At 42.2% G+C, this 13,461-nt stretch overlaps 1 protein-coding gene across 2 annotated transcripts in view; it reads left to right on the top strand.

Annotated features, from left to right (window-relative positions):
- VPS53 (VPS53 subunit of GARP complex) overlaps nt 1-13,461 on the top strand; it is a 155,352-nt gene that overhangs the window by 13,903 nt on the left and 127,988 nt on the right. Inside the window, exons 4-5 of one of the 2 annotated variants that reach the window (XM_054709025.1) lie at nt 261-327; nt 6,068-6,100. In XM_054709025.1, the coding sequence (XP_054565000.1) occupies nt 261-327; nt 6,068-6,100 (100 nt within the window). The remainder of the gene's footprint in view (nt 1-260; nt 328-6,067; nt 6,101-13,461) is intronic. The other variant, XM_008147865.3, reaches the window with a different exon arrangement.

Raw genomic sequence — 13,461 nt, 5'->3', positions numbered from 1 at the left:
AATACTAAGTGAAAACAGCCCTTTTTTAAAAAATAAAGACAACTCGTCAGTCTATGCTGGGCTGGGCTTTTTACACTACTGCTATGCTCCACTTGGGCCCAAGGCCTCAGTCTTTCTTATATCATTCAAACTTGTTTGATTTTCTGGACAAGTGGCTACCATCTGCAGAAGATGCTGGGTAAATTACTAACTCTTGCTCTTTTGATCAGGTCAGAATAGAGATTATTTTAATGATTTGTATTCTTTAACTTTTTTACCAGGAGACTAGATGACAATATTCGAACTGTTGTAAGAGGTCAAACAAATGTGGGACAAGATGGCAGGCAAGTAAGTAACTTATTTTTCCCTATTAATTATACTCCCCTAATTTCTTCAGAACCCAACTACCAAGTGACCAAAGTGTTGAACTGCCTCGTTACAGAGCGTTTTTTTATGGATCTGTCCCATACACAGCAGGAAATGTACATGACTTGTTCTACTAGTAATAGAGGTAGGCTGCCCAGACCAGCCTTGAACTCTTTTACTCAGTGTTCCTTGAGCCAGGGGCATATCAGCACATCTCACCCAGGCTGGGGCATGCAAGCTGAAATGAGAAAACAGAAATTTCCTTATCTTTATCCTTAGTGTCAGATGCCCTCCTATCTTTTCTGTGCTGTGGCTGAATGTGGTTGCTACTTTTATCTAGCTTATCTAGCTAAGTTGTTGGGATTTTGGTATTACTTTTGTCACTGCAAAAGATGGCAATAACCTATGCATCAAAAGACACTATCAACAGCCCTAGCTGGTTTGGATCAGTGGGTAGAACGTTGGCCTGTGGACTGAAGGGTCCCAGGTTCGGTTCCAGTCAAGGGCACATGCCTGGGTTGTGGCTCAATCCCCAGTAGGGGGCGTGCAGGAGGCAGCCAGTCAATGATTCTCTCTCATCATTGATGTTTCTATTTCTCTCTCCCTCTCCCTCTCTGAAATTAATAAAAATATATTTAAAAAAGACACTATCAACAGAGTAAAAAGGCAACCTACAGAATGAGAAAATATATGCAAATCATATATCTGATAAGGGATTAATATCCAAAATATATTGAGAACTCCTAAAAATTCAACAACAAAAAACCAAACAGCCCAACAGTGGGCAAAGAACTTGAAGAGACATTTTTCCAAAGAAGATATAAGATTAGTCACTAAGTACACGATGCTCAACATCACTAATTATTAGGAAAATGCAAAGCAAAACTACAGTGAGATACGACCTCACACCCAGTAGAATGGCTACTATCAGAAAAACAGAAAATGCCCGGCCAGCATGGCTCAGTGGTTGAGCATTGACCTATGAACCAGGAGAACACGGTTCAATTCCTGGTCAGGGCACATGCCGGGGTTGCAGGCTTGACCCCCAGTGTGGGGAGTACAGGAAACAGCTGATCAATGATTCTCAGTCATCATTGGTGTTTCTATCTCTCTCTCCCCCTCCCTTCCTCTCTGAAATCAATAAAAATATATTTAAAAAAACCCAAACAAACAGGAAACTAAGTGTCAGCAAAGCAACAGGGCTAAAAATCATGCAAGGACTAGGAAATAGGACGAGTTTTAGGATATGGAGAAATTGGAACCCTTGTGCACTGTTGGTGGAATGTAAAATGGTACAGCTGAGTATAAAACAGTATGGAAGTTCCTAAAAAAATTTAAAATATAGAATTACCATATGATCCAGCAATTCCACTTCTGGGTATATACCCAAAATAATTGAAAGCAGGGTCTTGAAGAGATATTTGCATAGCCACGTTAATAGAAGCATTATTCACAATAGGTAAAACATAGAAGCCAAGTGTCCATTAACAGATGAATAGGTAAGCAAAATGTGGGATATTATATAGTGGGATATTATTCAGCCTTAAAAAGGAGAGAAATTCTGACACATGCTATAATATGGATGAACGTGCAGACATTATACTAAATGAAATAATCCTGTCACAAAAAAATACTATATGATTCCACTTATATGAAGTAACTAGAATAGTGAAAATCTTAAAGTCAGAAAGTATAATTATAGTTGTCAGGGGCTGGGGGAGAATGGAAAGTTATTGGAGAATGGGTATAGAGCTTCAGTTTTACAAGCTGAGAAGAATTATGGGCTGGATGGTGGTGATGGCTGAACAAGAATGTGAATGTACTTATTTCATTCAGTTAAGAATGATTAAGATGATAAATTTTATGTGTATTTTAACACAATAAATTTTAAAAATCAAGATGGAAATAAAATTCATATATTACAAAAAATTGTAATGTGACATAGCTACAGTTCCTCATGCCTAGTTTTGTTGGCAAACAGGTAACCAGATTGATTTCAAGAGTTTTACATTTCCTTTGGAGCTAGCTAAGGAGGGCTATTGGAAGGGAATGAAGGGAAAAAGTATATGGGGAGGAGGTATTCTTCAATGATTCAGAGGCCAGATGTTATCTGCTAAACATTTCCCTTTTCATTTGGATTTTATTTTTCTGTTTAGGCATCATATTTCAGAATTTGCTATCTAACAGAAATGCTGAGCATGTCTTTCCTAGTCTTCCTCTCATACAGTGTCTAGTTCTCCCTTTCCAATACTAATTCAGTTAGGTCGGGTGTGCATCTTTGTAATAATAGCTTCAATTCTGTTATTTGTCCTGTTTGACATTTTTTAGTACAGCTGATTCCTTTTTAAAAAAAATTTTATTGAATTTATTGGGATGACATTGATTAATAAAATTATATAAGTTTTACGTGTACAATTCTATAATGCATCATCACCCAAAGTCAAGTCTCCCGTCACCATTTCTCCCCTTTCACCTATTTCACCCAGCCCCCCAGCCTCCTCCCCTCCAACAGCTGTCAGTACAGCTGATTTCTTAAAATGTTAATTATGCTAACCAGATTTTTGGAAGGTGGGTGGAGGTTGTAATCCTTTGTAGAAATTTCCTCATCTTATATTCCTGTTCTCTCTACTAGTAGCTGACATGTGTTGAGTCTCCTTTCTTTCATATTTTCAATTTATTCATTTCTCTATTTTTCCTACATTTTATGACTTCCTTTTCCTGTTAATAATCACCTTCTGTTGGTCTATTTGTAAGTAGTCTACCATCTTCCGTGTTGTCACCATCACTATTTGTGTGTAGACATACTAAATTCCTAAAACTGGTCCTGTTTCCTAGTCCTTGCATGATTTTTAGCTCTTATTGTTTTGCTTTATCTATTTAGGTTTTTCCAATGAAGCTTTGTTTCTCTGGCAGGTGAGGCCCATGTAATCGGGGCCCTTATAGTAGGAAATGTCATGTCATCTACCTCTTCAGAAACCTCAGTAGGCTCTGTCTACCACATTAAACCCATATTCCTTTGCTTGGCATTCAGGGCCTCAATCTACCTTTCCAATGCTGTTGCCTGTGTTTCATCCATACTGAAGACTTAATATTTCCTGGACTTAGGATGTGTCCTTCCTTTTGCTTACAATTCTCTCTCTCTTCTTTTTCTCCCAATAGCTTAATTCCAAAATCTTACCTATTCCTAAGGCCCAGCTCAAATACCACTTCTTTCATGAAATTTTTGGTTCAGCTTAACCAGACAAACCAAAGGAATCAGAATTTTAGAACTAGAAGGGATTTGGAACTTGTCTGGTCCATTCCTCTCGTTTTACAGATGAGAAAACTGATCCCCGTATCCCTCAGTTAATTAGATCTATTCCTTTCTGCCTGCAGACTCCCACAGCCCCATGCTCGGACTTTTCACTTGGCTTTCCTGGTCTCCTTTGATGTGCTAGTGAACACATCTTGTCCCATTGACTAGTTTATAAGTCCTTGAGGCAAGAACTGCATCTTTCTCATCTTCACACTTCTCAGAACACATAGTCCGTGTGCAGTAACAGTTTATTTAACTGTTGTTTAAAACTTGATCTGTGTATGACTAGTTGCAACTTACTACTATTTGAAATAATAATGCTACTATTTATTGTGATTCAGCCTGTATTTAGAATGGCTCACTAGAAACCTTAATACACAAAAGAGAGTCTCAGGTATTTAAAATTCCAAGAATGTGAAAGTAAAGTAAATGATTCATCAAGACTTTTTGTTGGGTCATGCTCTGCAGATACATATCTCTTAGTTATGTTTTAACCTGTGATCATAAACTAGCAGTGTTGGGGAGTCGGGCCCAGAATTAGACAGTCTGCAGGAATGTCGGCCTCCCCACCTCACATGTTAATAGGTTACAGGTTGCTGTAGAGCAAAGCAGGTCATATTTCAGAGAGTAAGACCACATTTTCAAGAATGTTTAGATAGCATTTCAATCTGTGATGGAATTTTGTATTCGTCTCCTTAGAATCCAGACAAAAAGGAAGCCCAGAAGAAATAATTGCTTTTCCTGTCATCCCCTCCATCTGTCTTTTCCAACAGTTTGTAATGCAAGTTGAAGTAGAGACTTTTTTCTCAGGGAGCTTTTGAATCCTATTCTTGTCAGCTCCTGAGGGTGAAAGCCTCGCTGTCCAGCCCTGGCTGGCGGGTGGTTTGCTAAAGGGAGACTCTGTTTGACTGGCACAGACTGGGGAGAATTACGGATGTTCCAAAATATTGAGTTTTATAGGTCAAGAGGCCCCAGGTTTTTCCCTTTGCTGGGACAGAGGAAAAGTTTGCTTTCAGAACTTATTTCCTAAGCTTCTGAGGAACACTCGGGAGGGGAGCAATAATATGGACAAAGGAAGTTTTCCTTTTATAAATTTCATCTTGATTATGTTCAGCCGGAACAGATGTATAAATAAGGGGAAAATATTCACTTTACATTTATGGTGTCTTAAGAAGACATTTTTAGCAGAAAACATTCTTTTTGAAAAGCAGTATTTCTGATTCAAAAATTATTTGTAGGAAGGGAGTAATTTAGAAATTGAAGACACAGCAAAGCAGTTTCTTTAGTCTCTAGAAATTTCTCAAGTGCCAGCTGCCTGGTTAGCCCTCTGCTGCACATTTTGGAGAGCCTTGGATTGCTGACCAACTCCTGCGTGGGTGGACTTGTGCTGGTCTAGTCTGTGACCTCTTCTAACCAGACTGTGATGCTCGTACAGAGTTATTACAGCACTGGATTCTCCCCATTTTTATCTGTTGAAATCATCAGGCAAAAGTTTTAATTAAATGCCCACATGTTTGAAACTTTGTGGATGAGTCAATTCAACAAGTACTTGATCTGATATGCAGTGAAACTTATCCAGCTTCCCAAGAATTAATATGGACAACTTGGAAGTAGGTAGAAAGAGAGGTGAATAGTGGAGTGGGTTAGAAGAAAAAGTTGGCATGTGAAATTTCAAGAGTAGCCAAACCTTGACCAGTTCCCAGTAAGATGAGAATCACCAAGAGAGGATCAGCCACTGAGCTTCTGTCTCTTCAGTGGAGCTTGGCTACAGTGTAAGTATTGCATCAGAGCAAGACTAATTAGTTTGGGAGGAACAGAATTAGCACAGTAGTTCCCCCTTATCTGTGGGTGATACTTTCCAAGACCCCTAGTGGATGCCTGAAACACAGATAATACTGAACTTGCCCCTTTTCACTTAAAAGAAGCACTTGACTGCTTCTTTTGGCATATCTGAATTGCCAGCATCACTCCTCTTTCTCTTTGGGGCCACTGTTAAGTAAAATAAGGGTTACTTGAGCACAAGTACTGTGATACACCATCAATAAAGCGGGATAGCATGTACAGTGTGAATATGCTGGACAAAGAGATGATTCACACACCAGGCAGGTGCGAAATTTTATCATGTTACTCAGAATGGCATGCAGTTTAAAACTTAGGAATTGTTTTGTTGTTGTTGTTGTTTTTTTAAATATATTTTCATTGATTTCAGAGAGGAAGGGAGAGAGTTAGAAACATCAATGATTAGAGAGAATCATTGATCGGCTGCCTCCTGCACGCCCCCCACTGGGGATCGAGCCCGAAACCCGGGCATGTGCCCTGACCAGGAATCAAATCCTGACTTCCTGGTTCATAGATGGATGCTCAACCACTGAGCCATGCCAGCAGGCTTATGAATTATTTCTGGAATTTTCCATTTAATATTTTCAGATTGCAGTAACTGAAACCATGGAAAGCAAAACTGTAAGTAAGCGGGGACTGCTATATTGCTATCTACAGCTCTGCTCACAGAAACTTTGATTTGGAAGAAGGTAGCGTTAGGTAATTGTAGACAGTGTTCCGCTCAGTTCAGGAATCCTCTTTTTTTTTTTTTTAAATACTAGAGGCCTGGTGCACGAAATTTGTGCAGGGGTGGGAGGGTGTCCCTCAGCCCAGCCTGCACCCTCTCCAATCTGGGACATCCCTCTCACAATCCAGGACTGCTGGCTCCCAACTGCTCAGCTGCCTGCCCGCCTGATCACCCCCTAACCATTCCCCTGCCAGCCTGGTCACCCCTAAATACCTTTCCCTGCCGGCCTGGTCGCCACCAACTGCCTTCCCCTGCTGGCCCGGTCACCCCTAACTGCCCTCCCTTGCCAGCCTGATCGCCCCTAACTGCCCTCCCCTGCTGGCCTGTTCACCCCTAACTGTCCTCCCTTGCAGGGCTGGTTCCCCCCAACTGCCCTCCCCTGCAGGCCTGATTGCCCCCAACTGCCCTCCCCTGCAGGGCTGGTTCCCCTCAACTGCCCTCCCCTGCAGACCTGATTGCTCCCAACTGCCCTCCCCTGCAGGCCTGGTTCCCCCCAACTGCCCTCCCCTGCAGGCCTGGTTCCCTCCAACTGCCCTCCCCTGCAGGCGTGGTCCCCCTTAACTGCCCTCCCCTGCAGGCCTGGTCCCCCCCCCATCTGCCCTCTCCTGCAGACCTGGTTCCCCCCAACTGCCCTCCCCTGCAGGCCTGGTCCCCCCCCAACTGCCCTCTCCTGCAGGCCTGGTCCCTTCAACTGCCCTCCCCTGCTGGCCATCTTGTGGTGGCCATCTTGTGTCCACATGGGGGCGGCCATCTTTGACCACATGGGGGCAGCCATCTTGTGTGTTGGAGTGACAGCAATTTGCATATTACTCTTTTATTAGATAGGATATTTTATTGACTTTTTACAGAGAGGAAGGGAGAGGGATAGAGAGTTAGAAACATCGATGAGAGAGAAACATCGATCAGCTGCCACCTGCACATCCCCTACTGGGGATGTGCCTGCAACCAAGGTACATGCCCTTGACCAGAATCGAACCTGGGACCGTTGAGTCTGCAGGCCGACGCTCTATCCACTGAGCCAAACCGGTTAGGGCAGGAATCCTTTCTGTGACATCTCTGACATTTCATTATCCTGCTTCTGCTTGGAGACTTGTGGTGGTACTCTAAGGATAGCCTATTCCAGTTTTGTAAAACTTTAATTGTAAGAAACTTCTTTCTTAGACTGAACTAAAATAGTGAAATACACCTCATTGTAGTTTCTCTTTGATCTTAGTTTTGCCAGTTGAACTGATGTAAATCTAACCCCGTTTCCTTATTACAGCTTCTAAAATTGAAAATGGATATTATGTTCCTTACTAAGTGTTCCTTTTTCTAGGCTAATCATTCTTAGTTTCTTCAACTTTATGATATGATTTCCAGACCCTTTATTATCCTGGTTGCCTTGCAATTTTTCAACATGCCTTTTAAAATGAGATACCTGGCCAGGAGTAGACAAAGTGCGTGAACATACACTTCTAGACTGGGCTTGTCAACTTGGGAACTGGAAGTTCAGGGGGGGGTCTGTCAACTGAAATTAGTTGTAAAAGTTTGTATGATAGATGTATTTTTGGAGAGAAGACTCATTGATTTTTCTAGATTCACCAAGGAGTCTGTGACTCTTTAGAAGTTAAGGGCCATTGATTTAGATACTGTTCTTCCATTTCTTTGGATTGGGTGAAATTTTTGGCTGCCATATTACACCATTGGCTTTTGTTGAATTGGCAGTTATCTGAAACTCCTAGGTCAAGAGTTGGGAACCGATTCCCACAGAGCTAACAAATGGCTTCACAGGCCAGTGTGCATCCATAGGCATCCATTGACGTGACTGTTCTGTCTGAACGGGACAGCCACAACTCAGCTCTGTGGAATTGTTGTCATGTCTGAATGCAAACCTGGAGTTTCCAGGTTTATCAGTGTTTCAAGAGAAGCCAGAGATCCGATTTTTATGTGACTCTCCCAAGTTTTAAATGTTGGCTTCGTGTTTTTTATAAATACTGTAAAGGCCAAACAAAACACATCTCTGGGCCAACAGTTTGCAATATCGGCCCAAGGCCTTATGAACTGCTTTTAAACTCTTCCCTTCTCTACTTGTGTAAGGGATTCTTTGAAATTAAGTACTGAACTTTATGTGTCTCACACTTGATTTCATCTTGCTAGTTTGCTTGATTGTTCCAGCCTGTTGAGACCTTTTAGAACCTTGATAACCTTCCCATTTTCTCATTACTGGATTTTCCAGACATGTCTTCTATGTCTTCATTCAAGTTGTAGATGAAAAGGTTGAACAGGATGGGTTCAGAGCCATGTGGCATGCTATCTGAGACTTCTCGTTCTTCTCTTTCTAATCCTCAGTTAATACAAAATGCCAGGCCCGAAAACAAAGAATTTCTTCCTGTCGTATCTGTCCAAGGCTGTGTTTCTTAATTTTTGCATGTCTTAACTTACCTCAGAAAATGAGGCTAGTCATACTTGCCTTCTCTTTTCACAGAGATATCATAACGATTTATTAATTAGCTCTGGCCAGTGTGGCTCAGTTGGTTGAGCATCGTTCTGTGCACCAAAGGTTCGCCGGTTCGATTCCAGGTCAGGGCACATGTCCGGGTTGCGGGTTTGGTCCCAGTAGGGGTGCATTCAGGAGGCAACCGATTGATGCTTCTCTCTCTCTCTTTCTTCCTCTCTCTCTAAAAAAAACACACACAATGAAAATATTAAAAAAAGATTTATTAATTAAATCAGCAAAGCACATTGCCTTCCAAGGAAAAAGTGTTCTCTGCTTCTCGTCCTCAAAATTAGCAAATCATCTATTTTGGGCATTAGAACAGAAGTAACTGTGCTCTCCCAGACGCTGCACTAGGTAGATGGTAGGGCTTCACAGCACAGCATTGATCTTCATTATGTGCGACTGTGACTCCGTAATTGTCAGCTCTCTGGCAGGAGGACTTGAAGTCTTTCCCTCCATCACTTTAAATTTATCCTTTCTCTCATCTTCTCTGGGAGGAAAATGAAGCCCATTGATGGAAGAAAATAAATGGCATCATTATTAAAGAGACCATAAGTAGTTCAGGGGAAAAAAAGGCAACTGTCACTTGCTTCCTCTGGGAACATACTAAATCTAACGTAATCGATAACCTATGTCACCCAAATAATTTTAATAAAAATAAATAAAGCAATTGAGCTTTTCAAGTATGACTCAAATTTTTCCATTAGTGATCAAGCATGATTAGATATTTTTGTTTCCTTTTAATTATTTTGAATTCTATTTGTCAGAATGTCTGCAGATAACATTAAACTTCAGAAATTGCAAAGGCCTGAGAATGACCTGGGAGTGCAGGAAGATTCAGTGGGGTAGTTCTGGGGTTGAGTTGTAGTTCAGTCTTCGGTATGGGCACCGTGTCCTTGGTTCTGATTGGGGCTCTCCACTGTTTCCCAACCAGGGGTTCTTACATCTGGTGCAGAGGTCAAGGTTGGCATGCTGTTATTTGACAAGTCGAATCCAAGTGAGTGTTCAGTTTGCCTAGAGTTCTAGTGCAATATTGACTGTAGCTGAGGCAAAGACTTCTAGAATGTCCATTATTTAGCACTGCAGTGACTGGGTGCAGTCTTGTCACCATGCCTCATCCTGCTAATTGCACATGAGCCTTGATAAGCCCTTTTTGGCAGAGTGACATGTCTGCTGCATATTGGAACCCTTTGCCACTTGTCCTCCAAATCTCCTCATTTTTAGATAACCCATAAGGAATCCAAACAGCTATCTTCTCTCTCCTCTATGTATAACACTGAGCTTTTTGTTGGCATCTCTAAGGATTGGGGTAATTGGGCATTGTCACTAATGTAACATTGAGTGGCAGCCTGGTCAAGTGAAAACTTGGGCCTTGAATTTAAGTTGTGGCTCTGTTATGATCTCTCTCTGTGACCTTGGACAAGTTACTTAACTTCTCTGGACCTCAGGTTCCTCATCTGTGACATGGAGATAATACCTACTTTGGGGTGGTAGGGATTACAGTTTATTTAAAAACACCGAGCCCTAGCTGTTATAGCTCAGTTGGTTAGAGCGTTGTTCCATACACCGAAAGGTCTCAGGTTCGATTCCCAGTCAGGCATATACCCAGGTTATAGGTTTGAATCCCCAGTTAGGGTGCGTGCGGGAGGTGACTAGTCGATGTTTTTCTCTCACGTTAGTGTTTCTCTCTCTCTCTCTCTCTCTCTCTCTTTCTCTCCCTCTCCCTCTCTCCCTCTCGCCCTCTCTCCCTCTCTCCCTCTCTCCCTCTCTCCCTCTCTCCCTCTCCCCTCCTTTCTCTCTAAAATCAATAAAAACACATCCTTGGTTGGGCTCAGCTGTGCTCAGTACATGGCAGTGATACTGCTGCTGATTATGGTGTAGTCCCCTGGAAAGATCAGTGTTCCTAATTCTGTGCATCCAAGCATTTGTCAAGTTCCTGTGGCTTTTCCATCAGCTCCACTCCTCTCCACCCCGACTGCCCTGCTTTATTTATTTTTTAAATATTTGCATGTATGTATGTATGTATGTATGTATGTATTTAAATCCTCACTTGAGGATATTTTTCCCCCATTGATTTCTAGAGAGAGTGGAAGGGGGTTAGAAGGGGAGAGAGAGAGAGAAACATTGACGTGAGAGAGACATATTGACTGATTGCCTCCCTCTTGTATCCAGACTGAAGTGGGGATCGAACCTGCAACCCAGGTATGTGCTCTTGACTGGGAATCGAACCCTCTACCCTTCGGTCCAAGGGCAGATGCTCTAACCACTTAGTAACACCAGCCAGGGCCCTACTGCCCTGCTTTAAAGCAACTCTAGGTTTACGTGATCTGAAAGCCTCCTTACTGTCCCCAGTATGCTGTTCTCTGAATGAAAATTGCAGCACAGCTTCCCTGTGTCCAAAATATCTGCTATTGCATCAGAGGCAGTGAAAGGCTCTGTTCTCTTGTCTTGTCCTCAAGACCTACATCAGATGCTGGCCAAGGCTGCCCCTCGCTCAGAGACTTGAGAGGTGGGTTTGAGCAAGGGTGAGGGTTATCAGGGCTTCATGCTTTTCTTACCGTGCCCACTAATCTCCTCCACATCTGTACCCCAAAAAGTTGTTCTTTCTGGTCTTCCATTCTGCCTGCAATTTTTCTCATGAGCACCCAGTAGAGGTCTTGACAAAGATCTTGAGAGTGGGTGCAAACTGCCGTGTGCGTGCAGGTCTCAGCGCTTCTGTACTGTTGCACTAATCCCACACTTGGCTGCTGGTGATTTATTAAAATTTATAGTTGGTTCCTTCTTGCCTGCTTGTAGAGCATCCCTGTCTTCCTCTTACATTCTGTCACCTATGAGACCTCCTTTGGTGCTCCCATCCGTGAGGAGCCTGTCCCTCCTTCAATCTCAGGATACCTGAGATTGCCTTCAGCTCTTTGATGGATTCAAGAAAAGCTGTGATTTTGCAGTTTACTTATTTATTTTTCATTGTTATGTAACAGCAACATTCTTTCCAGCTTTCTGCATCATAGGCAGAAGCACAACTGAGCAGTGGATTTTAATATAGCAGAGTACAAGTTCATTAATAAGATTTCAGATTCCATAGTTCACATTCCATATTGCTAATGTTTAAGAATCTACCACTTTTCACGTTTTGGGGTAGTTTCAAAGACAATCTTTTCTGACTATATACAGGGTGGGGCAAAAGTAGGTTTACAGCCCTAACCGGTTTGACTCAGTGGATAGAGCGTCAGCCTGCGGACTGAAGGGTTTCAGGTTTGATTCCAGGTCAAGGGCATGTACATTGGTTGCAGGTACATCCCCAGTGGGGGGTGTGCAGGAGGCAGCTGATTGATGTTTCTCTCTCATTGATGTTTCTAACTCTCTATCCCTCTCCCTTCCTCTCTGTAAAAATCAATAAAATATATTTTTTAAAAATGTAGGTTTACAGTTGGGAGTACATGAAACACAGAGTTTATTCTTGTATTATTTATTAACTATCATATTGTTTTCTAACATACAACTGTAAACCTAATTTTACCCCACCCTGTATCTGTGTGAAACCAGATTTTCATCTTATTTTCAACCAAAACAACATATCACAACAGATTTAATACAGAAAGCATATATGAGAGTTCAGCTGGCATCTATCAAAGCAGACTCTAAAGATATTTGGAGAGACACAAAATAGTGCCAGTCTTCTCAAGAAATTTATTTTTTTGGGGCAGGAATGTAGTTACTATTCACATAAATATGTTATTTATGTTAACATGTAATGGGTTTATTATTATTTTAAAATGGATAAATAGGTCAATATTTTTAAACTTCTCTGTTTTAATTTCCAATATGATATATATCAATAGACATAGCCCACATAAATAAAATGTCTTTGGGGCCTTCAGTAAGTTCCAAGAGTATAAAAGAATCCTTAGATTAAAAGTTTTAGAAAAGCTCTTTCTGAATAATATTTCAATGTTAAGTGAGTAGGTATGGCAGGCAATTCATTCTTGATTTTAATGTCTGTGATTCTAGTTCGTATATTTGTTCATTCACTCATTTAGTAAATATTTAATGAGTGCCCTTTGTATGTGGGACACTATTCTAGGCATTGGGGATAATGCAGTACACAAACCAAAGAGCCCTTTCTTTTAGAGCTGACACTGAGTGTGATGTTTTCTTATTTCCAGATTCTTTGTTGAGTTACCTTTATGATTTGACTCACTAAGCCTGTTTGCCAAAAAATAGATGTTGAATTTTTTAATATGCTTTTTCAGCTTCTACTAATATGATCATATGGCTTTTTCATTTTGTTGATTAGCTTTTTATTTCTTAACTAGAGGCCCGGTGCATGAAATTCGTGCACGGGGTGAGGGGTGTCCCTCAGCCCAGCCTGCACCCTCTCCAATCTGGGACCCCTCGGGGGCTGTCCGACTGCCAGTTTAGGCCTGATCCCTAAACCGGCAGTTGGACATCCCTCTCACAATCTGGGACTGCTGGCTCCTAATTGCTCACCTGCCTGCCTGCCTGATCGCCCCTAGCTGCCCTCCCCTGCCGGCCTGATCGCCCCTAGCTGCCCTCCCCTGCTGGCCTGATCACCCCTACCTGCCCTCCCTTGCCAGCCTGATCGCCCCTAGCTGCTCTCCTCTGCTGGCCTGATTGCCCCTAGTTGCCCTCCCCTGCCACCTGATCGCCCCTAACTGCACTCCCCTTGCCAGCCTGATCACCCCTAACTGCCTCTGCCTTGGCCCCTGCCATGGTGGCTTTGTCCGTAAGGACGTCTGGAAGATGTCTGGTCTAATTAAC

The sequence above is a fragment of the Eptesicus fuscus genome, chromosome 20, assembly GCF_027574615.1.
Source record: "Eptesicus fuscus isolate TK198812 chromosome 20, DD_ASM_mEF_20220401, whole genome shotgun sequence".
In the NCBI taxonomy this organism is placed as follows: Eukaryota; Metazoa; Chordata; class Mammalia; order Chiroptera; family Vespertilionidae; genus Eptesicus; species Eptesicus fuscus.
Note: the sequence above shows the minus strand (reverse complement) of the source record. Positions and strands in the feature narration are given on the sequence as shown.